This window comes from Taudactylus pleione, unplaced genomic scaffold, assembly GCF_031769625.1.
Source record: "Taudactylus pleione unplaced genomic scaffold, aTauple2 ptg000475l, whole genome shotgun sequence".
NCBI classification, from domain to species: domain Eukaryota; kingdom Metazoa; phylum Chordata; class Amphibia; order Anura; family Myobatrachidae; genus Taudactylus; species Taudactylus pleione.
In genome coordinates, this window is record NW_028284877.1 from 927,621 (window position 1) to 954,700 (window position 27,080).

General features: G+C 45.5%; 1 protein-coding gene across 7 annotated transcripts in view; it reads right to left on the bottom strand.

The window, feature by feature from the left end:
- Positions 1 to 27,080, bottom strand: part of PPFIBP2 (PPFIB scaffold protein 2) — a 234,536-nt gene that overhangs the window by 121,009 nt on the left and 86,447 nt on the right. Inside the window, exon 1 of one of the 7 annotated variants that reach the window (XM_088449012.1) lies at positions 17,742 to 18,246. The exons of the other annotated variants lie outside the window; for them this stretch is intronic. Coding sequence (XP_088305138.1) covers positions 17,742 to 17,789 — 48 coding nt within the window. The 5' untranslated portion in view covers positions 17,790 to 18,246. Of the gene's footprint in view, positions 1 to 17,741; positions 18,247 to 27,080 lie in introns of those variants that run through there. 7 annotated transcript variants of the gene reach the window in all.

The window sequence follows — 27,080 nt, forward strand, 5'->3', positions numbered from 1 at the left end:
CTATTGGACCTCCCCACCCATGCGCATTAATGGTTACTTATGAAGCTGTGACAAAGAGGATCGAAAAATATTAAAAACATACTTGCTTACATATCCGGGACTGGCGGGAGCCTCACAAAAATCGTGTGCCGCTCCCAGCACCCCACAAGAGTAGGCTAGTCCCCCGGAATGGCAGCCGTCCCCCCCGCAAAAGTGGGCAGTCTGGGGGTGTGATGACGTGTCCCCCCCCATGCTTGATAATGCCGGAAATATCGGCATTATAAAGCGGGGCCTCGATGACGCAATTGCATCAGCACGCACCCGCTCTGCCTACTTAAACCGCCCCCCACCCTCCCTGCTGCACCGACCTGACAGAGGGGCCTGCCAAAATGTTGATAAGTATGATTAAAAATCATTGGAAGATGTTAACACAATTGACACCATGGGCGTGATTCAGAGATGGAAGCGGGTGCGATGTCGCACACAAGCGGCTGGTATCCGAGTCACACCGCGCTTGGGTCCCGATTGTGCACATAATCGGATGCAGTCTGAGAATTTTAGTGAGCGTTCCTGGGAGGTGACAGGGTAGCGAAGCCAGCGCAGGCGTGTCGATGAAAGCCACTGCATTCAAAGACCTAAAGCCGCGCACACAGGACGCCATACTCAGACTGAGAAGTTGCACCTGCCGCAGAGCTGGTGCAAGTTTTGTTGGTGCGACCGATGGTGTGTAAATATGCACCGTGACAAAAATACACTCTAGTCTCAGGTGTCTGAAAATAGGACGCGGCATTTAAATACAGACGCAACTGCGGCAAAAGTGCAGCCGCTTCTTGCGTCCACCTCAGATTTAGGCCCCATATAACCAATATTGCTCCTACAAAAATGTGTCCCCTGTGCACAAATCTAGGCCTAGTTTCCAGGCCCAGCACCAAGCCAAATGCTAGAGTACCAGAATTATTGCGGATGTTTGTAATCTGCGCATGCGTACAAGACTCAGTGCGCTTGCGCGAACCAGTCACTGCGATCAGGAAGCGTTTGCAGCCAGTACATAGAGGCTCCGCAAGCATGAGTGACAGGACGTGCCGTTTGTGGGTGGTGACAGGGGGTGATTGATGGTAACGGGGGTGTGGTATGCGAACGCAGGTGTGTCTGTGCGTCTGAACGCCATTTCTGGGGCGTGCATAATTAAGACCCATCGTCAGCGTACACGTCGCATGGCTGAATTACACACAGCCGCACTCGTAGTGCTTGCGGTAGGGTATGGTCAGCCACAAGTGCTGCGTATGTGTGCGATGTTACTCGATATTACCGATTGTTTCATACACTTCCTGGAGATGACGTAAGTGAAAGTGGGCATCTTGTGTCAGGCTGGTGGGCGTCTAAATACATATCGCAATCGCATGGCAAAACATAGTGGGCGTGCTAATGTCTTGATAGCGATCGCAAGATTTGCATACTTTGGATGCGGACAGCTGCGTGCGAACGGGTCTGAATCAGGCCACAGTGTTCAAGCTGGCAATAAAGGGATAACGAAGACACAAAGAGCCTGATTCAGAGGTGGACTCTACGCTGATGTTTGCGCAGGTAGCCGCTGGTTCTTGTCTGCGCATGTTTCTGAGTCGTACTGCGCATGCGTTACAATGGTGTACTGACGGCGGCCGTAGTAAGTATTTGGCCATTGAGTGATTGACAGTCGGTGTGCGTCTATGGGAAGTAACGGGGGGGGGGCTACTGAAACGCGGGCGTGTCGCAAGCGTTTCGTGGGCATGTGGCAGCCTACGACTGCGTCTTTGTACGTAGTATCACTGGCCCCCGGTGGCTTAGTTCCGGCGGGCACTCTGAGCAGCCATAAGCTCAATGGTGCGCCCTTGTGCGCTAGCGACGGATTAGAGATGCAGCCGGCCGTCGTCTCTGTACAAAAAGCAGCTTCTGTGGCATTAGCGTGAATTTACAGTACCGCTGCCTACAAAGACGCAGTTGCGACAGGATTAGCACCCACCTCCATATCTAGCCCAATATGCAGTGATAACAAATGTTACTTCTCCAAATAGACCTCTTATAATGTAATGTAATATGTATCAAAACAATACTTCCCCTTATCAAAACAGTATGTCCATTTTATTTCATTTACCCTTAAATTTGTCATGAAATAACCATGGTAACGTCACGTATTTCCTTAAACAAAGGGGGACTGAGTAAATGAGATAATACGAGCTAATATGTACACATAGCGGTAGGTGACCTGCTTTCCCATTCACTAAACTACTAAGAATGTTATCTGCAAACACAGGGAAAGGCGCCACAATAATGAGAGGCAGAGAATGTTACCGGCTCTTTATAGGCACAGTTTAGGCAATAAGAGTTTTGTTTTCATTCACAGATGCTCATGTTGTAAATCCAGAGGTCCAATAAACTTGTTTGCGGTTTGTGTGAAAGATAGTAAATACTGTATACTCGAATCAATACTGCTAGCTTCAAAGTCAGACCGTATACAGCATAAGCTAGTATATATACTGTATCTCTGTACCAGGCAGTCTAATAGATGCACCAGGTTTCTTTAAATATCTCCTGCTTTACCTTCTTGAAGAATGGCCTGAAAACTAAATTTCTACAATTGCAGATGAAAATGTTCATTGTCACCTGCTTTTGTAGAAATTAAGTGATGATGAATAAAGCCCTTAAGGGGGGTATCCACTAGACGATAAAGTTGAATGATTGAACGATAATGATAAAATTGTTCGATAATCGTTCGATAATCGTTCAAACATTGTTTGAACATTGTTTGCAAATCGTGCAGTAATGGTGCGTACACACTGGGCGATAAAGTGGACGACTGAACGATAACGATATCGTTATCGTTCAGTCGTCCACTTTATCGTCCATTTTTAACCCCAAAAAGATGAACGTTGACGACGACGCGCGTTCCCGCGGGTCGTTCGTCATTATCGTTCATCGGGCTGACATGCAGGCCAACCTGACAATCACGTCAGGTTGCTGCATGTCAGGGAATGGGGGAGAGAGCCCGGCGCTGAACGATATCATTAATGATATCGTTCAGCGGCTGTGCTCAATGTCATGAACGACATTGAGCATAGCCTGCCGGGGACAACACTACACGATATCGCTCAGGGAGCATATCGTGTAGTGTGTACCCACCATAATTGTTTCTAACGATGTACGATGCGCGCTCCCGCTGGTCGTTTGATCGTCTCCTCCATCGACTGAACATGCAGGTCAATTTCACTTGATTGCTTACAAATCGTTTACACATCGTTTACACATCGTTCACGCTGAACGATCAAACGATGAACCACTATCTGCCCACTATGGGGCCTATTCATCAACACTAAAATAACGTTTTTAAGGACATTTTCCTTAAATAACGTTATTTTGGTATTCATGTAGCCACTTAGCACAGGAGATATCACAGATATCTCCTTGCTAAGTTCCCCTGCGTTAATTTCCACACTCCCCATACCTTAGTACCTTAGTATGGGGATGTGGAAATTGTGGTATTCATCAAATTCCGAAAATGATGAATTTTCGGAATTTGATGCAGTTACTATTCGCCACTGTGAGGTGGCGAATAGCAGGTGAAACTTACCTGTATCCGCGTGTGCAGGTCCCCCGACGAGTCCCTCCGGCGCTCTGCTCCGTCCTCAGGCTCCGGAGGCTGGTCTGTCATGTGGTTTCCCAGCAGAGCACAAGAAAGTTTAGACAAAAAAAAAAAAAAAAGTTTATTTTTTTTTTTCTAATCTGTCATGTGGTCTGCTGGGAAACCACATGACAGACCAGCAGGACGGAGCCGGAGTCTGGTGCGTGGACAGGTAAGTCGGGGGGGAGGGAGGTGAGCGGAGGGGGGTGGGGTGGGTCGGGGGGGGTACAAAACTTAACTCATCTGTAGGCAGTGCTGCGCATGCGCTGGTTTTACAGATGTAACAGCGCATGCGCAGCACTGTTTCCAGATGCGATAAGGTAGTGTAGGCAGGGAAAAGTTTCTATTCCCCGAAAAGCTGTCATCGCAAAAATGACAGCTCTTCGGAATAGATACTTATGGAGAGTTGGAATGATGAATTCCACCTATAATTAGCTAGAACTCCATGGGAGTTCTAAAGCTAATTATCTCCAGAGAATTTTTATGTTTAATGAATAGGCCCCTATAGCTGAAAGCTCTCAATCACAGATTAAAACAACATAGTTTATTGTTAGATCTTTTGCAAATTGTTCAGAGTGGAAGATCATATTTCAAGGGAAACTTCAAGGGAAAATCGTTAAGAGGTTGGACAGGGATAAAATCGTCTAGTGGATGCCCCCCATTAGTCTTTTCTACTGTTTCTTCAGGAAAGAAATAGGCAATTTTGTTGCAGTGTGTTTTGACGCGTGGGTTATATCTTGTCAACATTTATTATGTCGACATGGTTGTAATGTCAACATTGACCATGTCGACATTCATTTTGGTCTATTTCTTTCTACATCACCAACTGTAACCCTAAACCTAACCCAAATGGAGACACTAACCCTAAACCTAACCCAAACGATAACACTAAGCTTAAACCTAACACAAACGGTAACATTAACCCAAAACCCAAACGGTAACCCTAACCCAAACCTAATGTTAACCCTAACTCTAAACCTAACCCAAAAGTTAACCCTAAACCTAACCCAAATGGTAACTCTAACCTTAAATCTGACCCTAACGGAAATTTTGACATGATGACATTGGGCAGCACAGTTGGTGTAATGGTTAGCATTACTGCCTCGTAGCACTGAGGTCTTGGGTTCGGTTCCCACCATGGCCCTAACTGAGTGGCCAGATAATATTGGGCTCTGCAGTCTGCAGCCCTGATTAGCCGTCTGCAGGGCATTTCTGTGAAATTTCCTGCATTAGGCTGTTAGTACATAGCAACGATTCATAAAGTTATGTAGATAATGCAGTTTCTACATAAGTTTAAGAAAAAATACTCGATAAATAGGCCCCTAATGGCCCCCATACACGGTGCGATATGCACCTTGCGATGCACTATATAAATAACTGGTAATAAATAATTATAATGTGAATGTTGACATTTTAAACAATTTGCAGATTAAATAATTCTTTCATTCATAACTTTATACCAGGGATATACAGTATTAATGCCCTTTGATAGTTATACTGCTTTTATACCTAAATCCTGGGTCTGACCAGGAGTTTGGAACAGGCTTCCAAACCGGATCAGACCCCGGAATTTAGCCGGCACCGACCCAGGAACTTCCGGAGTAAGCGCCATTCACACCGCAGCCGGGTCTGCAGTGACTGGCGTGGAAGTGGACGCTTGGAGATTACGTAATCTCCAAGCGCCACTGAAGTCGGCCACTCGGCCAGGTCATCGTGACCCGGATCGCGCCGTTTACACTGCAGGGTTTCATGGTTCATTCCCGTGTTAAACCCTGAAAGTTACCTGGGTTGGATTTCCGGGTCACTCCACCCAGGAATCCAACCCTGTCCCCTTTCACACCAAGGAGCTACCCGGGTTAACCCTGCAATAACCCGGGTTTTAGCTCTGGTGTAAAAGGGGTATTAGCATGAAAACGTCCGCTTTCTCCTGAGATAGAGCTTTTCATTAACTATTATTATCATTCTTTATTTATATGGCGCCACAAGTGTTCTGCAGCGCCTTACACAGTACATGGTAAATAAGAGAACAAGAAACCAGTGACTTTCAGTACAATACAATGCAGGACAAGGACATGGATTATACACATGGCTGCATTAGCGATCATAACACTTAAATAAGTAACGGGGCGTCAGCAACCAAGGGCAGTATTCAATTTGGCTGCGAAAAGTCGATGTTATTTTCGCATGTTTTCATTATCCCCGTATTCAATTTCAAAGACTTTTCGCCGGTGCCAAAAGTCTTTGTAAAAAAACGGGGATAACTTTTCACCATGTTTTACATGGCGAAAAAAAGTGCATAATTGGGGTTTGGGGGTGCAGGCTTAAAAAAAATAGCCTGCACCCCCAAAAAGAAAAAAAAAATCGTGAAACCCCCCAAAAATTATGTTTAATTTTGGGATGTAAAAAATAAATAAGGGATCACAGTTCAAAAATAGCAAAATTGATTCCAGGGGGGTCCCATTAAATGCGGCAGGTGTTTTCTTCATTGCAGGAGTAGCGGCAGGTGCATTTTTGCATAATTTTTAAATATCATTTTAGGGACTTAAAAATATGCTTGCCCCCATTTTTGATAGGAATATTTATTTAAAAAAAAAAAAAAAAAAGTGCTATTCTTCACTACTTCATAGCCGCAAATATGCACCTGCCGCGGCTAATAGAAATGCCGACTTCCTTCAGCAAGTAAAAATGGGGGTGCCAATAGTGATCCCCTATGTCTAGACATCTTTCAGGGGGGTCCCTGGAATATTTCCCGAAAATTCAAGTTTTTTGGCGTAACTTACCTTTCCTGCCGGCTTCCTTTTTCGTTGTTTTCTAATTGAATACGGGGATAAAGCGCCCGATACTTTATCCCCGGAAAGCCTCTGATGTGGACCGAAAAGTCCAGCACGGACTTTTCGCTCCCATATTGAATACCCCCCCCCCCCAAGTGTTAGGAGCCCTAGTAGGGAGTAAGGAGTAGATTAAAGTATAAGTAAGGAGAAGCACATGAGGGTAGAGGGCCCTGCTTGTGAGAGCTTACATTCTAAATAGAATCCTAAATGTCTTTTTACATTGTTTGGAACGGAAACATATTCACAGGTGAATGAAGCACAAGTCTTAAATAAGTGCAGGCTCATGAAATGTCATAACCCCGTCTTACAGTATGAGGCTACAACCGCTTTCTGAGACTAGAAGCAGCACAGTCACGGGACTACTTTATTGCTGGCAGATCCTGAAGAACACTTTTATTGGTCTAACCTTCCTAATGATCCAGCATACAGTAAATGTCACTGCTGTGTTCTTGTACGCCTGTGGCAAAAGCATTGGATCTTTGTAAATTATTTCCAGGGGGTTTATAAGGGGATTGAAAAATTTTTAAGACTGTTGGTAGTAAGGTGGAAAAGAAAGGCTTTTATGTATCGATTTTAGCACAGGGAAGTCATTTTATCAGTGTTAACGTTCTCAGGAAATTGGGTGACAATCGTTATAGAAATGCCTTTTGATCAATAGACTCATCATAAGTTTCAAAAACGGCCTACGGAGCTCTAAACCCAACTCTACGGTATTTTCAGGGATACAGAATTCCTAACTTTTTGCATGTGCAATATTTGGGGTATAATTGAACAATTACAGCTATAGAAGAAGCATTTTACGTAAATGGCTCATTAGGGCACCTCTTATGTGGTGCCTCGATTGTGCCTTTTGCAGTACCTTTAATCTCGCTGCACTCCACTTGCTTTGCAATTGATCGGGAAGGGTTGTAGCAGCCAGGCCCGGCAACAAGGGGGGGGGGGGGGACTAAGAGTACACCCATTACAGGTCCTGAGGTTTAGAGGGGGACTGAGGAAGGTGCTGAGGTCTGAGAATGGTGATGAGGGTCTGAGTAAGAGGAAAGTGATGAGGGACTATTCGGATGAGGATGATGAGGAGCTGAGGAAGCTGATGAGGGGCTTTTGGGCTGAGGATGGTGATGAGAGGCTGAGGGCTGAGGGCCTGATTCAGAGCCGCTCGTAAGCGGCTGCTCGTTCGTTCCGAGCGATGTTCGCACATCTGCGCATGCGTATGGGTTGTAATACGCATGCGCGAACTAGTCAGTGTGGTCGAATTTCATGTGCTCGCAAAATAGCGAATGCCTGCTAATTTGAGTGACAGAATGAGGCGTATGTGGGTGGTAACAGGGGAAGGTGCTTGAAAACGGGGAGTGGAGATCCGAACGCAGGCGTGCCAAACGGTCAAAACGGGCATTTTAAGGGGGTGCATAATTAACAAAGCAGCGTCATCGACCACGTCACTTGGTTGTCTTTTAGCCAGAACTGCTCGCATGATTGCGGTAGGAAAATGCAACCACAAGCACTGCGAGCAGTTCAGACGCCTTTCGATGTACTCGATTAATCTAATAAATAGCGGACATGACGTATGATGCAGGCGGCCAGGGGGCGTTTTTACAAAATAACGTCCGCATGTTTTGTTCGCTCGTTCAGACATAGAGGCGTCAACAGGCCGCAAAGAGCAAACAGTCAATTTAAATAGCCAGCCCCTTTTTCTGGACGAGCGAGCGCAAATAGCGTCCGGCTCTGAATCAGGCCCTGAGGATGGCTGGCTGCAAACACCCTCCTCAGTCCTACCCCTGTGGCATCCACAGCACTGTCAACAAGAAGACCTTGGAAGAGATCTCAGACAAAAACTTCAGCCTGCATCATCAGTGACAGAGAGACAGTGGACGCTGGTCTCAAACCCGACACTGTAATCCCGGCAAGGGATTTAACATAGTCGTGGAAATACAGACGCCTATGTTAATCCCTATACTGGAATGCCAAGTGGACACCGGACCGATCGTCGTGAGTATACACTTAGCCGGGAATGGTGGAGTTAGGTTTAGGGACCCCCGGGCAGGTTAGGTTTAGGCTAGGGTAAGGGGGGGTTAGGTTTAGGCACTGGGGGGGGAGGTTAGGGTTTGGCACCCCCCCAGGAGGGTTAGGTTTATGGTGCAAGGAGGGGGGGGGTTAGGTTTTAGGCACTAACGGGGGGATGTTAGGGTTAGACAGCCCTAAGGGAGGGTTAGGGTTAGGGGGGGAGAGGGGTAGGGATAGTATACTTACCTGCACTGTCAGGATTTTCACCCCCCGGGCTGCCGGCGTCAGGATTTGAGCCGCCGGGGTGACGTCCGGCGGTCACATACTGATTCCGTGGTAAGTCATAGTGTATCTTTGCTTTATTTAAAGGCCGCCATATCTTTCAGTTAACATTATCATGCATCTCTTATCACACATGCAGGGGAGGGATATGTGGGTGTGGGGACAGGGGTGGTGGTGAGGAGGTGGGGCCCCTAGAGCCATCAGTGTACCGGGCCTCAAGACTTCTGTTGCCGGCCCTGGTAGCAGCAGCACACCTGACTGTGCCTTTTGAATGCTAAGCAAAGGTGGACAAATCCTGCGGTCACCCCTGCTACTTGTAGAGTCATTTACATACGCATCTGAAATCAGAGCCACAGCCAGCACTGCTTCTACACAGTGGAGACCAAGTAATCAGGCAAAGGGTCATCATATCAGTCTTAAACCACCACAGCGTATTCAGGTTTCACAGCTGTCACAAAATCACAGCACAAACACGTCAGCAAGCTACACTGAGTCTAAAGGCCCCCATACATCAGCAATTGATTGCAGCAATCGTGCAATTTGCAATCGATTGTGTATAAAAATCTTTCCCTTTTTCAATCGATTGTGGCAATTCTGCAATCGACTGAAAAAGGGAAAGATTTTTATACACAATCGATTGCAGATTGCACGATTGCTGCAATCAATTGCTGATGTATGGGGGCCTTTACTGCAATGTCAAATATGTACTCACTTTATTTGCTTACTGTTTACTGTGACTTACAATTTCTATGCAATTTTGACATAGCTGAAAAAAGTATTAGCCATCAAACTATAACTGGAGGAACAAAGACCATATAGCATGTGCTTATAATCAAAGCAATCCCCCTCCCTTTTAAGCTTGCCCTGTTAGAAGGAGTCATCCTGCCTTATATGGGGACAGAATGAAGGCTCCGTGTACAGAGGATGTTGCATTCTCACAGGGAGAGACTGGTCTGGGACACAGAGGCCTCTGGGCTAGTAGGTGAATGTTGTTATTTTACTCAACAGTGAACCCGCAGCTGCTGTATCTGTCTGAAATGTATCTGACGTATAAGGTATCCGCAATATCCTTCATTATTATAATCCTTTATTTATATAGAACCAACATGTTATGCAATTCTGTGCAATCAGAGAAAGGTTATTACAGTTTATGAGCAAGTAAAACCAGTATTTAGCATAAAGATACTGTATATCAAAGGCTCACTCAGGTGAATAACATTTGTCTACCCTACATAATAAAGCTAAATACTCACTTTATTTCTGTCTCTACTTTAATTTATAAACTGTCTGTAATTCTGCTTCTTGTCAGTGTTATCCACGCGTGCGGTGCTACAGAACCCTTGTGGCGCCTTATAAATAGATGATAATAACACACATGAAATAATGGACATAGAGGCCCATGTATTAATAATCGTGGAACTGCCACCATTACTTAGGTTCCATATTGCAGGTGATATTTTCATTATTTTCATTTTTAATGAAAATATCCCCGTTATGTACCAAGGGGAACTCGCAGGTACAACGGTTGTGGTATCCGATGTCACTGCGAGTTATATCCCCGGCATTATGTAGAAGTCTTTCACAGAAGTTTCTACATAATTTTATAAAAAATAAGCTTGAAAAATAGGCCCCTTAATGAAACTGAGTGATGCTAAATGTAAGCAACTTTTGTAGAATTAAAATGGTTACACGACTGTACACACAGCAAGGATAGAAGCGCTCTGTCCCCCTACAATCATTTTAGTAATCTCACCCCACAAAATTCAATGTAATTTTTATCACTGGTGCTCACTTCGTACTCCGTAGGGAACATCTCCCCAACACCCCCACTCCATATTGCTGTGTAACACCTTCCCAGCACCCCTACTCCATATTGCTGCAAACACCTTCCCAATACCCCCACTCCATATTGCTGTGTAACACCTTCCCAGCACCCCCACTCCATATTGCTGCAAACACCTTTCCAATACCCCCACTCCATATTGCTGTGTAACACCTTCCCAACACTCCCACTCCATATTGCTGTGTAACACCTTCCCAATACCCCCACTCCATATTGCTATGTAACACCTTCCCAGCACCCCTACTCCATATTGCTGTGTAACACCTTCCCAACACTCCCACTCCATATTGCTGTGTAACACCTTCCCAACACCCCCACTCCATATTGCTGTGTAACACCTTCCCAATACCCCCACTCCATATTGCTGTGTAACACCTTCCCAGCACCCCTACTCCATATTGCTGCAAACACCTTCCCAACACCCCCACTCCATATTGCTGTGTAATACCTTCCCAACACTCCCACTCCATATTGCTGTGTAACACCTTCCCAGCACCCCCACTCCATATTGCTGTGTAACACCTTCCCAGCACCCCCACTCCATATTGCTGTGTAACACCTTCCCAGCACCCCCACTCCATATTGCTGTGTAAGACCTTCCCAACACCCCAACTCCATATTGCTGTGTAACACCTTCCCAACACTCCCACTCCATATTGCTGTGTAACACCTTCCCAACACCCCAACTCCATATTGCTGTGTAACACCTTCCCAACACTCCCACTCCATATTGCTGTGTAACACCTTCCCAACACTCCCACTCCATATTGCTGTGTAACACCTTCCCAGCACCCCCACTCCATATTGCTGTGTAACACCTTCCCAACACTCCCACTCCATATTGCTATGTAACACCTTCCCAGCACCCCCACTCCATATTGCTGTGTAACACCTTCCCAACACCCCCACTCCATATTGCTGTGTAATACCTTCCCAACACTCCCACTCCATATTGCTGTGTAATACCTTCCCAACACTCCCACTCCATATTGCTGTGTAATACCTTCCCAACACTCCCACTCCATATTGCTGTGTAACACCTTCCCAGCACCCCCACTCCATATTGCTGTGTAACACCTTCCCAGCACTCCCACTCCATATTGCTGTGTAACACCTTCCCAACACTCCCACTCCATATTGCTGTGTAACACCTTCCCAACACTCCCACTCCATATTGCTGTGTAACACCTTCCCAACACTCCCACTCCATATTGCTGTGTAACACCTTCCCAGCACCCCCACTCCATATTGCTGTGTAACACCTTCCCAACACTCCCACTCCATATTGCTGTGTAACACCTTCCCAGCACCCCCACTCCATATTGCTGTGTAACACCTTCCCAACACCCCCACTCCATAATGCTTTTTGGCCCAAATATAATAGTCTGTGAGTTGCAGCCAACAGCTCGATTTTGGCAATAAACATAGCAATTATCATCTAGAGTCTATATTGCCAAACAAGTCACAGGCTATTATATTTGGGCCGATGCGTTTAAGAGAACACCAAGGTGACCGTCAGGAACAAAGCTGACCTTAGGCTGCGCCTCATTTTCCGTTTCATAATGATTTCCACTAATTCCAAATAGGATTCTGTTCCAGTTTGTGTACCTTTGGCCATTTCTTTCAGATACAGTATGTCAGCTGCTTATTGTTCTCTACTGACAGCTCTGAAACCATAAGCTACTGTAATCAGCAAAGTGGATTTCTTTCTAATTGTTTTGTAGCAGAACTGAAGTACTGAAAGAGATGGCTCCAGGCAACTCATTGAAACTGTGGGCGGAGAGAGAGAGAGCGGCAGCTATAAACAACTTTCACATACAAATTCCATAGAAGTCCTTTTGCACTAAAGGCACAGTTTAGTGTAACTGCGCATTAATGTACAGTGCAACAGAACTTCACTCTTTGTTAAACAAGTGTTGAATCTTGCTTCCTGCAGGCTCTTTACAAGGACACACAGGTGAGGGAACAGACAAGGAGATAGGGGGAAGCAGAACAGATACCGGCTGAATTTTTTCCCCGCTACATTAAATTATAAACCTTTATTTATATAGTGCCAGCATATTTCATTGCGGTTTACTATTAAATAATAATACTAAAGAACCTTGTACATTATTTCTCATTGCTTTAAAATGTATATAGTTTAACCATATGCTCACAATTCCAATGTGGGAGTAAAGCAAAAAATGAGCAAGTAAGTCTGGGCCTGATTTCACAGATTACGCAAAGAAACCTTGTTCGCACATCGAACCTCTGGGAAAGCCTAAGAAGTTTTAGAATTAACTTCTCACCTAAGACACCAGAGGCCTCTACACTGCGTAGGAATTTGCAGAGACTCCCTAGAACACGCCCAGAAAACAGTCCCGGCATGCCTGTGTCTTTCTAGCCACTCCCTGTAACCTCCCCCAAACGCTGACTGTCACTCATTATCAAATAAATCCTCACTGCGTCGCCGTCTCAAACCCATCGCCGGCTTTGGTGCTCGCACAGCAGCCAAAAATTTGCTCCAGTGCGTCCGACATTGACATTGTTCACACCCCAAAATCAGGCCCTCTGCACTTTGGTAAAACCATGTTGCACTGCAGGTTCGGCATATTTCAAATGTGCAGAGAGACTTTAGATTTGGGAGGGGTTTGTGAAAGCACAAATCTAAAATGCAGAGTAAAAATATAGCTGTCCAATATTTGTGGGCTACCTGCAAGAACAGACCGTGTTTATCCTGCATGCAAAAATAATAAATGTATTTGCACCCCTTGCATTGCAACATGGTTTGTTCAGATCATAAATGCCGACAATCTGGCTGCCTCTTCCGGGAGGAGGCAGCCTGTGCGACACATCGGTGAGGGCGGAAAGGGGGGCGTGGCACAATTTTGAGGGCGGGACGGGGGCATGGCTGTGTGATCGCATCATCGCGGCCCTGCCCCCGGTACACAATGCACAGATTATCGCATTGTGTAGCCGAGGGCGGGGACGCGATTCAGTGTGAATCGCAGCATCAGCTCCCCAGAAGCAGCCACTTCAACAAGGTGGGTGTGGACACCGGCAGGGGGGTGTGGGTGGGTTGTGCAGGCCAAGAGACTTGCCTGCTCTACTGGGGGGTCGGGAGCAACACCCGATTTTCGGGAGGCTCCCGACCATTTTGGGAGGGTAGGCAAGTATGGTTCAGGTGCGCAATTACTTGCTGACGCGATCACTATTAGTCCATATCACAACGGATATTTCCAATTTTAATGAAAATATCCCCACTATGAACTAACTGTAACTCGCAGAAACAACGGTAACGCTAGCCGCTGTAACTACAAGTTACTTTCCTGAGTTTTTGTTTGTCCACCTGCCTCTTGAGGATTGACCACAAGTTCTCAATGGGATTAAGGTCTGGGGACCTTCCTGGCCATGGATCCAACATTTTGATGTTTTGTTCCCCGAGCCACTTAGTTATTTCTTTTGCCTTATTGCAGGGTGCTCCATCATGCTGGAATAGGCATTGTTTGTCACCAAACTGTTCTTGGATGGTTGTGAGAAGTTGCTCTTGGAAGATGTTTTGGTACCATTCTTTATTCATGGAGTTGAATGACAGCATGCCAGTGCGAATTGCAGAGGTCTTGCATAAACTTAATGTAATTGTCAATAAAACTTGTAATTTTACTTCAGTCAGTATACCATAATAACATCTGACAAAAAGGTATAAACACACTAGGCAGCAAACTTTGTGAAAACTTATACTTGTGTCATTCTCAAATCTTTTGACCATGGCTGTATGGACTTTGTTTCGTATGAAGTTGCGTTAAGCCTTTGGTATAGCTAAATGCCCCTAAGGTCCTGGTGTGAAACGTGAGCCTAGGTCCCTTTACTGTCCCCCCACCACCAACAATTCCCAACAATACACAGACACCAGCCTGTCTTCTACCAAGTCTTCCTTTTGTCTTTCCTATGTCCCCTCCTGCCTGTCTCCCATCTTCTCTTGTTTGTATCTCTCATTCCTGCCCTGAACGCACGTAGCAAATACATGTCACTGCTGAGTAGGAGAATATTTATTGGTGATAGCATTCTGCACATTTTCCACATTTTTGTTTTTTATAGTATCATTTAGCAGAAGTTGGTAAACCAATAACAGCACGTACAGTAATTTGGAATAATAAGTACAGAATACAACATTGTAAAGGTTTCCAAGTTTACCTAGAGAAGGAAAGGAACAGCGGATACAATGTATGGGGAATGTAAGGAGGGTACATGGGATAGGGAAGGGGGAGGATGAGACCAACCACTTTTTGAATCAAAGGTGGAGAGCATATCAGAAATTAGTCCTACGAAAAGGAGTTCAGACAGGTATAACTGTGGGGAGGGGGCAGACGGAGGCAAATATAACGACAGTAACAGTATGAGTTCCATTCTGACTGAGGAGGTGTAACAGGGCATTCTCACATTTTCAGGGGTCTGTGAGGGCATGTCAATGCAACTGCAGGCTATGCTGAATTGGACATAAGCCTATAATTTGCAGTGAGGGGGCGATTAATTTTTTGTATCGTAGCTTCCATCTAAAAGTGGCCGGGAGCTAGTCAATTGTTTTGCACTTAATTCCTGCAACGGCCCCTTTCCTGCATGAGAGTGCATGGGATTAGCCCTGTTAAGCAGCTTTTCCTGTGCTAAGTACCAGGCGCGTTGCAGCTACGGCACGCCTGGCACTCGGGACCTTATTGCGGATTCTTGCTCGTGCCAGCAGAAATCCGCGATAAGTGCAGCTTCGGGGCTGGTCGCGAAAGACAATTGAATTAGCTCCTGAGCACTTTAGATGGGAGCTACAATCCCCACAAAACAATTGATTCGCCCCCTAAGTATAAATGAAAGCATACAAGTACCAAACCAAGTGTACGGATAGAGGGGGTCATTCAGACCCGCTCGCGAGCGCAGGACACTCGCAAGCAGGTCGATGTTCCCCCACTGCGCATGCACACGACTGAGGGAGCTCCGTCGTACGCATGCGCGAGACCCGGCGAGCCACGGGCTTTCCATCGCTCCGGGTCTCGCACCAAAGGGGGCGTGCTGTCGATGTTGATTGACAGCATGCCCCCTTTGGTGGGCGTGCCAGGGGCGTGCCTGACAGACGGAGGCGTGCCTGACAGACGGAGGCGTCTGAAGCCGGCCCCACTGACATCACTAGTGATGTCAGTGGGAGTGATTTTGGCTCTGATAGAGCCAAAATCACTCCAGGGCTTGCGGCAGCGAGACCCTACCGCAGGGTCTCCGTCGCAAGCCCGATGGTCGCGATGGTCAAGACCATCGCGACCATCATCATGGACGCTCGCATATGCTGTGGGTGGTCACCAACAGCTATGCGAGCGGCCAGGAGGCCGCTCCATTTTCATGGAGGAGGGCACTGATTCAGAGCGAGCACTCTGGTCAGAGCATTCGGCTCTGAATCAGGCCCAGGGTACGTGCCCACCAAAAGATGCGAACAACCCTCCACATGAGCGAATATACTCATTTATATCCGTGCACACACATGCTGTATGAGTTCCTCAGGATCTTGCTTTCCACTAACCACAGTTCCCCTCTTCCCAATGCCTCTGTCACATGCAGCCCTGTCCTCACTAACACATTAACAAGCAGGCCACTGCCTCCCACAAGCTCATGGCATTAAATACTCTGTGCTGCTGTGCGCATTCTGCTGTTGTTCTCTGCTTGCCCACTTATACCCCTTTTATGCCAAATTCCCAAGTGCGGCCTGAGTCACTGAACATGGGTTTCAAGCTGTGTCACATCGGCTTGAAACCAGTTTACACCGCAGGCTGGACCCAGGTTATAGCCGGGGCTTCTCCTCTGCCGACGCTTAAAGATGACATCATCTCCAAGCGTCAGTGAAGAGGCTGTTCCTGTGTTGTAAATGGGGCCCGGGTTGGATGACCCGGGTCACTTGTTTACACTGCCCCGTAACCTTTGTCCAACCCTGCTCGTTACCCGGGTTGGATTGCCGGTTACTGGACCCGGGTTAATTTTCGGGGACCCGTTTAAACTGAGCCACGACCCAGGTTGAAACGGCAATAACCCAGGTTAATTGGGCAGTGTAAAAGGGGTATTAGAAATAGGTATACATGGACTAAAAGCGGATGCATGATAACATGTGAGTCAATTCGGTTAAGGAAGTGATGGCACCTAAAATTTAGGGGCTACCGTATCTGTGCTCTTGTACCCACTGCACCGCCGGAATCGCAGCCATTGAATTGACACCATAGTGTCCTGATCCTAATCAAATGCACCTTTAAAAAATCAGCATGTTGTGTTTGCAGATGCTACCAGTTTACATTGTGCTTAGTGGCATATGTACTGTATGTATCACTGTTGATGGTGAAACCTACCACCTGCTGCAAGTTCCAACCACTTGGTAACATCTTTGCACCTAGTCATGCCAGAGAGGGTTGGTCCAGGTGATAGAGGGGTCATTACCATCTGCCATGGGTGCCCCTATCAGCTACGGTTGCCCAGCAAGCTAGAATTTGCTAGTGGCAGCCCTCTACTGAATTGGTGGCACATCTGTCAGAATATGCACCAAAATAGCTAAAACTCAAATATATCTGAAAGCATTTATTGGCAATCCCATTCTGCAATAGTCCGTATCCTCTAACCTATTATACGAGACAGTTTTATGCAGGAGTACTGTGCATAGCACCATAAACTTGGAATCTAGAACAGACATAGTCACCCCCATTATTTAAAGTTAATCAACGCTGAAGATAACATTTAGCCACAGTAAAGAAAACTTCCTCCGCATGCTAAAAATTGTATGAATAGAAAACAGGTTGGACAAGCAGTGAAACTTTAAACAGAAAACACAATGCAACACTGTTCCTTTTCTTTTTGCCTGGAAGCCTGCAAATTAACTAGTTGTGTCCCAGTAAAGTATTGGGCACTGCGATAGAGCATTAAAAAAAAAAAAACACAAATGAAATAAATGTTTTCGAAAGTCACATGTGTATAACTTAGCTTAACAATGAGTTGAAATAACAAAATTTGCAAAAAAAAAAAAAATTCAAAGTAGATTTGAAACTATTGCTTAGAATTTAAGTGTCACGGATTTGGCAAACGACACAGGGAAAATACGGTTCTAATGCATTAAGAAAAGTTTAACGGAACCCTCATGTTTGCAGGCTTCACTTACCCTTTTGAGCCACGTGAAATGTTTGTAAATATCGATTTCAACATCCATTCTTTGTGTCCATTTCGCAAATCAAATTCTCTTCTGAAATCTAGTTATTCTTTCTGGCTGGAAAGATGTCTTTTGTTCTAGGATGCAAGTGTCGCTTGTTGCCTTATTGTTTTTTTTTTCCCACCAACTTGGAACATGAATATGTGATCACATTTTCCCCAGTCTATCCGTTCTGCCCTGCAGGCTGTCTCTGGAGTGATTGTACAAACTGAATTAACTTTAGGCTGCCTGTCGTATGATTCAATCTCCTTAATACTGTGCATTAAGTTCTAAAAAAGATCATGCGACCGTTCGCATAAACAAGGAGGAGCTGCCTTGTTAATCTTTTACCTCCAGTACCGAAGACCTTTTCTATTGCTAAAACAACTAGCTTAGTATTGCCAAGTAGTCAGGAGAAAACTATTTTCCAAGGATGCCTGGTACGGCTTTCTGTTTCACTGGTGGGTAACTGGAACTCATTACTCCAAGACCCCTATTTCCTGTCTCTGCTTCTCTTGCAGCCTGTAATGTCACTTCTCTCCATCGCCTCATAGTCCCTGCCGGATAATGCAGAGCCTGACATCAGCCCTTGCAATGTGATCTGTCTGTCCCCCTCTTGTTCAGTGTGAAGCTCAGGCGATTAGAAGGACATAGAGATGTTAGAGTAAACACCTCTCTGTTGTTTAAAAGGAACAGGAGTGTCTCAGGTCTTTAATTATTTTTAGCTTTATGGGGCTATTTATCAAGCCGGTTTTCCATAAAATGATGAAGAAACATAATTGTATGTATCCTGACCAGGGCCGTAACTAGGGTAGTGCGACCTGTGCCATGACACAGGGCACTGCAGGGCAGGGGGCGCTGTTTGGGCCTGTCAAGTTTCCTGTTTATTATCATTCTCACTTGTAGCTTTCTCTTCTCTTATCCCCAGCATCTCCTGGCCTCCCCTATCTCTTCCCTGGCCCTTACCCATGAGGCCATGGCCCCTTTTCGGGTGTACTATCTTATGTACCTATTTGAAAAATAGGGAAGGGGGGGGCACCAATGCTCTCTCCAGCATAGGGCACCAAAAATAGTCTAGTTACAGCTCTGATCCCGACTATAGCCTGTATTCAATTTGAGGCGAAATGTCCGGATCCGCAATACTTTTTTGCCGATGACGTAATTTTTCGCTTGTTTTGCATTTACTCCGTATTCAATTTGAAAGACTTTCCGCCTAGGCGGACAGTCAATGCAATGTGATAGGCGAAAAAGATTTGCCTATGAATAGCAGGCGGAAAAAAGTGCAGAATTGGGGTTTTGGGGTGTAACGTTGCGGGAACTCCCCTGCAGCCTTCAGACAGTCCCCCAAAGGTAAACTATGTAAAAAAAGTTTTAAAAAACACTTAAGGACACCCCAAAACATGACGTTGAAAAAGGGGGCGAAAAAAAAAATGTTGGGGTACAAAGTTAAAAACTAGCGAACTTGACTCTGGGGGGGTCCCCACGTATGCCCCAAGTGTTTTTTTGATGGCAGGTACTTGCGGCATGTGGATTTTTCACGATTTTTTCAACTTCACTTTAGCAACTTTTAAATATGCTGACCCCCATTTTCAAGTACCCCAAATTTGCTGGGATAAGTTATTTTCAGGAAAAAATACTCCTGAATACTATTCTGCACCACTTATAGAAAAAACGCTATTTAGCAGCTATTAAGGCCGTTTACAAAGACCAAATACCTTCAGCAAGCCAAATCGGGGGGTACCATAGGGAACCCCCATGTCAGAGCATCTTTTGGGGAATGTCAGGCTGATTTCCCCAAATCTGACAGTACTTTCCGCCTGTTCAAGTTTCGCCGGGTCCCGTTTTCGTGTACTTTCAAATTGAATACGGGGTCAAGTGGGCACACGCGCAATACTTTTCCGCCTACAAAACAGGCGAAGTAGGCGAAAAGTTCGGGACGCAAAAAAGTATCGCGGCTCGGCTCAAATTGAATACGGCTCTTCGTGACAGAAATCTTCTACTACCGATGCAGACTAGGGATGAACATCGGAAGCACGGCATTGAATGGTTGCCGGGCTTCCAACATCAAAACTTGCGATGTAATGGAAACTGGTCATTACATCATAACCATACAATGGCACCGTATAACCATCGCTGGTTATACTGTGTGCATGTGCAGAAACAGCCAGGCGCAGAAGTTGAGCTGCGGGCACCACTTCCGGGTATTCACAGCTCAATTGTAAGTCAGCCATCGCATGGGCATCGGAAGCAGCATCCGACGACTGGCAACCATCGCACACCCGGTATTCAATTTGAAAAGTATTTAAATCGGTTTCTAATGTCCATCTCTTCTACAGAATACAGTCCCCATTAATGCTAATGGAAACTGCAGTCTGACCTTTATGTACCAAACACTTTTCGGAGTTTTGTCCCTTTGGTTTACGCCATCCTCAGATGGCGTAAACCGATTTATGCTCATGGAGGCATTCTCGCAGCAGAGGGATCCTACGGTCACTCTCTGGCTGCCTCCATCTGGCTCCCAAATCTGACACCGTGCACATCTGCAGTATCAGGTTCCCCAGAGGAGTCTTTCACTCCCTGCAAGTTAAAGTTACTGTAGTAAATAGTGTGAATCATCATGCAAAAAATGATTAGCCTTGCTGCGATGCACAATGAAAAAAACTGCGGCACTTCCGCGATTTTTAGTACATATGCCCCATGTCTCACACATAAAAATACACAGTATCAACGACTGATAGATTATATGGAATTCCATTGATCTCTGCCTGTATAATTTTATTTTTGCGGAAAGCAGAGTATAAAACTGAGCATACGGGTAGAGGGTGGTCACACTCTACATACGGTAAGATATATGCATTTATAAACACGTACGCAATGCAGGAGTGTATACAGCAGATTGCGTGCAACTCAGCACAGTTTTTGCGTAAAGTTCAGCACGGTCTTTGCGTAAAGGACCTATTTATTAACACTTGGCGATAGTGTTGGTTTGCTTTCAGTGCTGATCGCAGAAACATTAAGGGGTCTATTTACTAAGCAGTGTTAGGAGACAGAGTGGGAAGTGATAAGGTGCCAGACAATCAGCTCCCAACTGTCATCTCACAGGCTGTGTTTGAAAAATAACAGTTGGGAGCTGATTGGCTGGCACCTTATCACTTTCTTATCACTTTTCACTCTGTCTCCTAACACTTGCTGACATTCTGGTAGCCCCCTCTTGGGGGACGGAGCAGCCAGGTGGGCCAAGCTGAGGGCGGAGGGGGGCGTGGCGCATAAAAGGGGGGCATGGCCGGGGATAATACCTGGCAATAGGGGCGGAGCGGGGTGTGTGGATTGCGTTATTTTGGCCCCGACTCCCCTACACAATGCTGAGATTACCGGCATTGTGAAGCAGGGGGCTGGGACATGATGACCCGATTCAGCGCAAATTCCCCCCACTGCGGGGGGGGGGAGGTGTCTGGAAATTTTGGGAATGGAGTCTGCAGCCGCCCGGGAGGCTAGCCTACTTTTCTGGGGGGTTAGGAGTGCCACCCGATTTTTGGGAGAGTAGGCAAGTATGAACTATAGCCGTAATTTATCAATACAATATTGTCTGGGCAGCTGATACTGGCCCGTAGTGATGAATGTTACCTAAAGGTGCGTACCCACTAGACGACTAGCAAACAACACAATGGTTATCCAGATTTCCTTTTAACTCCCGGACGCACAATATAGTGCATACAGACTGTACAATCAACCGAATGACCAAACAATATATTGTGCGTTGTTCGGTCGTTTAATCGTTAACTATATAATGTTAAACATATTGCCAGGTCAGGAGCCAGCATAGTGCCTACACACTTGACGATTTGAACGATTTGTCGTTCCGATGCGTTGGAATCGGGCAAATCATTTAAAAATATTGTCTCGTGTGAACGCACCTTTACTGCTTTTCTTGTCAGTGCATCACACCGTTCACGTATTGCAGAGAGGAACTGAAATCATGGACTTGGACATTCACTAAACTTGTTAAAAACATAAATATATTCACCAACATGACCGGGCAAAACTTTCTGTGGTGCAGGCTATTGCTGGAGATAGGTGTTTTTCTCTATTTGATGAATTGTAGTAACACTTCAAACTTTTTGAGAAGTCCTGGGGCCAAATGTAATAGGGTGAGAGATTGCAGTAAATTATTACATTGGTGTAGTTTTATCTTCAAAATGGGAAAACATCTGGATGAGAGTTTAAATCGTGAGAGCTTCTTGAGTCTAAAAACATGCAAGTTTGCTCTGTTCTCGGACTCTGGGCCTGATTCAGAGCCGGACGCTATTTGCGCTCACTCGTTCAGAAAAAGGGGCCGGCTATTTAAATTGAGCGCTCGCTCTTTGTGGTCTGTTGACGCCTCTATGTCTGAGCGAGCGAACGAAACATGCACTCGCTATTTTGTAAAGACACCCCCTGGCCGCTCGCATCCTACGTCATCTCCGCTATTTATTTGATTAATCGAGTACATCGAAAGGCATCTGAACTGCTCGCAGTGCTTGTGGTAGGTTTATCCTACCGCAATCATGCGAACAGTTCAGGCTAAGAGACAACCAAGTGACGTGGTCGATGACGCTCCTATACTAATTATGCACACCCTTAAAACGCCCGTTTTGACCGTTTGGCACGCCTGCGTTCGGATCACCACTCCACGTTTTCAAGCACCTTCCCCTGTTACCACCCACAAACGCCTCATCCTGTCACTCAAATTAGCAGGCACTCGCTATTTTGCGAGCGCTCGATTTCCGACCGCAATGACTGGTTGGCGTATGCGCATTAAGACCCATACGCATGCGCAGATGTGTGAACATCGCTCGGAGCGAACGAGCGTCCGCTTACGAGCGGCTCTGAATCAGGCCCTCTATTACATTGGGAGAGTTTAAGAAATGTGAGAGTTTCCTGCTAAACTCCTGATCTTTTCTAAGTCAGTTCAATCACAACACACACAAAAAAATTTTGGTTTTATCCCATGGTTTTTTGCATGGCCGCCATCAGCGGGAGACGGTCGGACCAAGACAGAGAGGGGGGCCCGCCGTGCGAGACCTGGTGCGTGTGACATCATGACATCACACCGCTTTGCTGAAAGAGAAAAGCCGCATCACCTGAGGAGCAACAAGAAAAGGGTAAGTGTAGGGGCTGGCTGGGGAGACTGAAGGGGACTGGCTGAAGACACAGAAGGGGAGCTGGCTCGGGAGACAGAAGGAGGGCTGGCTCAGGAGACAGAAGGGGTGTTGGCTGGGGAGACAGTAGGGGGCTGGCCTGGAGAGACAGAAGGGGTCTGGCTGGAACTTAAAGAGACAATGCAGGGCTGGAGTTGCAGAAACACTTAAAATGTGATATCCGTACAATGAAATGGTCCTGAATTATTATCATTATTGATTTCTTTGTTGTTGTGTAAACAGAGCATATGTTTTTTTAGTAGATATTAACATGTATCTGCGGGTGACGGAGAATTCAGCTCATCCCTGTAAGTGTGAAATAGTCTGGGCTCACGCCTCACTGTCATTTTCTTATGCACTGAAATAGAATTTGGAAAGCTATCAGAAAGATCAGCAAAGGTTAGGTAAGGTAACCCTTAATATGCTTTATGGGACAGTATTGAGATATGTAGGGCTGTTCTATGATTTATATCTTGTGTGAACAGTGTAACATCTTGCCTAAAAAATCTGAGATACTGTATAAAAACAATTTACATCTCCTATTATTTGCAGGACACATATGGAACCTATAGTTATAGATAAAATGACATACAGAACAGTGTCATAGTGCATCTCACAATCAAATACTGAGTGCGTGTTGTGTAATGCAGCTCCACAACTAACTACAAACTGTTGAAGTACAGCAATAGCTACATGTTAAGTATATGTGATAGAATCACCAGAGATGGCGATAGTGAGCCATGGATTCTGTGTGCGGCTGGAGGGATCCACCAACGTAGGGTAGTTAAACTAAGTTTTGCCACACCTAGGGGCTGTCTTGTGGAGAGGGCCAGGTGTGAAGGCAGACCAACCAGGCTGTTGGTGACAGTCTAAGTGTGACTATGGCAGCCAGAGAGCCCAGTGAAGCTAAGTCAAGCCATTGGGGGCCAGGGAGCCTGAGTCCAGACCTGTAGGAGGCAGGAAGAGCCACAAACCTCTCAGACTGCTAAACTGCAGTCTAAGGAAGCCAGTGTCCGTACCTGCAGTAGGCAGGGAGGACCACAAGAGAAACTTTGCGTGAAAGCCAGACCGGAGCCTGTGATAGACTCTGCAGGAAGCAGAGAGCGACTTTGGGCTTTATCTGCAGACTAGCTGTCCAAGGTTAGTCAGGGGCAAAGAGTTGAGTCGGTGCCCGAATAGGGCTAGGCGTTTGTTATTTTTGTTTCCAGATTGATGCTGACAGTAAAGCACTTTTCTTTTATTTATAACCTGAAAAGTTATGTGTGGACCTAATACTGCACCATTGATATTCTACCAAGCCAATTACCCCAAGTCATCACATATACTTAAGATGCAACTCTGGAGGGACACTAGATGGCAATGTAGCTTAAGCTACCACTGTGTAGTCTCTCTATATTGTACAAGTGAACTCTCTTATATTTTTGTCCTGTTGATCCCTCAGGTTATGTTATGTAAAATAAAAACAAGCTGTATAGCATAAACAAAATATACTACTTCTGATTTTGAGCATAAGCAGAACACAGATTGGTTCATTATGATGGTTTAATGTGGCCATATACAGTACACGGCAATACAACAATTTTCAAATAAAGGTTGATCATCATTTCTGATGTTTTATGAAATCAAATGGTAGATAATTTCTCGGTCAAATACAGATAATCGGATGAGCCCACTAAAAGTATAAATGGTTGTGTCCTTGGGAATTTTTTTAGCTGCTATTTATTTTGAGAATTCACACTGGTTACAACAAATAAAGTTGGCATGTAAGCTTGCAATCATGACCCTGTCACTAATTTCTCTGCTTGTTCATAATAATGATAATTATTGAAAAGGTATAGCTCACGTCCTGGGATCAAACATGGTCATATAATTTCTAATAGCCAGTATAGGTTTGTGTGCCCGTGTATGGCCAGTTTTAAGTACAGCCCTTCTGAATTGTTATCGGCATTGGACAGCCCATGAAAAAGGCCCGGGGCCGTATAAGGCAAGCGGAATTATTTGGTCTGGCCCTCAGCTTTTTTCTGCTAGCCTCACCTGGTTAGCAGGGTGCCTAGAATGGCACCCTGCAGCCAGAATCTATGCAGCAGTGCTCTCTGTAGCGTCCTTAAGATGCTTCAGACGGTCACACCGCTGCCCTTACAGCTCCCCGGAGCATCCTCAGGATGCTCCGTGCATTGCTGTAATCACCAGCGATTGTGGCCCCGTCCTAGTGTGACACCATACGGAGGGCCGTGGTCTGCACAGGGCCAGCAAATAATGTTATATATATCAAAATGGCCCTCGGCAGAAAAAAGGTTCCCCACCCCTGCTGCATGCTTGCCTACCCTCCCGATTTGTCCGGGAGCCTCCCGTATATCGGATACCGCTCCCGACCCCCCGGAAAGGCAGGCAAGCCTCCCGGCTGCCCCCCCCGACTACAACTAGACACCCCCCGCAGCAGGGCCCCCAATGACGCGATTCTCACTGAATCGCGTCAACTTGGCCCCGCCCCCCGCTTCACAATGTCTTTATTTTCAGCAATGTGAAGAGAGGGCAGGGCCAAGATGATGCAATCGCGCTGTCACGCCCCTATGCAGAGTCCAGTCCTGGCCATGCCCCCGCTGTGTGCAGGCATTCCGCTCCCTGCCGGAAGGAGGGAGCTGAATGTCGGCAACGATGCCCTGCTGTAGACAAACATTTGCTTTGCTTATCACATTTGTTTTATATTCAGGACACAATTCTGCATAGAATAAACTAAGATACTATGCCCTTGTTTATGGCTCCACTGTACATTATATACAAGTTATAACTTCTGCAGAAAGGGAGGAGGAGGGGACACTTGTAAACATATCTAGCACAGCTGTGTCGCTGCTCTTCCTGACAATTTATATACAGGGCTCTCGGGCTGTCTCACAGCTAAGCTACATGAGAGCAGGCAGAGGATCATGTAACGTAAACCTCAGTGCTTCCTCAAAACCGTTCTGTCTGTCTGACCCTCATGTCCTCTTCTTACATATTGGGCAGCAAGCTAAGATATTCATATTAATGTCAAGGGGAAGTATCACTTGGAAAGTAATTTGATCACCTGGTCCAGCAAGCGCAGAGCAAACAGATCAATATCATACATAACAAGAGCTAACACTGGGATTTTATATGTACAGGTTGAGTCTCCCATATCCAAATATTCCGAAATACGGAATTATTTTGGCATGTCTTAGATAATGAAACCTTTGATTTTTGATGATCCGATGTACACAAACTTTGTCTAAGGCACAAATTATTACAAATATTGTATAAAATTACCTTCAGGCTGTGTGTATAAGGTGTATATAACACATGAATGCATTCTGTATGTATATTTGGGTCCCATTCCCAAGATATTTCATTACGATATGCAAATATTCCAAAATACGGAATATTCCGTTATCCAAAATAACCCTGGTCCCATGCATTTTGGATATGGGTGACTCAACCTGTACTGCTATAGACATTGGAGGGCAGAACATTGTATTCCAAATAAATAATATTCAGTATTATTGTTTTAACTTAATGAATATCACCATAAGCAGAACACTTAGGGGTAAATTTACTAAGATGGGAGTTTTATTAAAAAGTGATGTTGCCCATACTAACCAATCAAATTCCAGGTATTAACTTCTAGAAGGTGCTAGATAAATGAGAAGTAGAATCTGATTGGTTGTCACTTCTTAAATAGAACTCCCATCTTAGTAAATTTACCTGTTAGTTTTGAGGTGAAGTTCATAAATCTGTACGTGTACGACTTAGATATACAAGTGGAGAAATGCAAGATATCATCCTTTGCTTATGCAAAAAACATGTTCTTTAAATTAGTGTACGCCAGGTAATGATAAAGTGTAAGGGACTAATTTGCTGAATTGAATGCTACTTGTTGTGCTAACTCAATCAGTCTTTCCATTCTTATGTACTCAATTGAGGCTCTACCCACTTATGTTACTGTCATTCATAATATTCAGTGAGCAATAAATACAGCAAAATGGGCTCTACTTATTAAGACATATTTTCATATCTAACAAAGGCTACGGCCGCGTGAACAGATTTACCGGCTTTCTCCAGCAAAACCTCCATAGGGAAGCCAATCTGACAAGTAATGAAATTCTTCATTCATTAAAAAAAT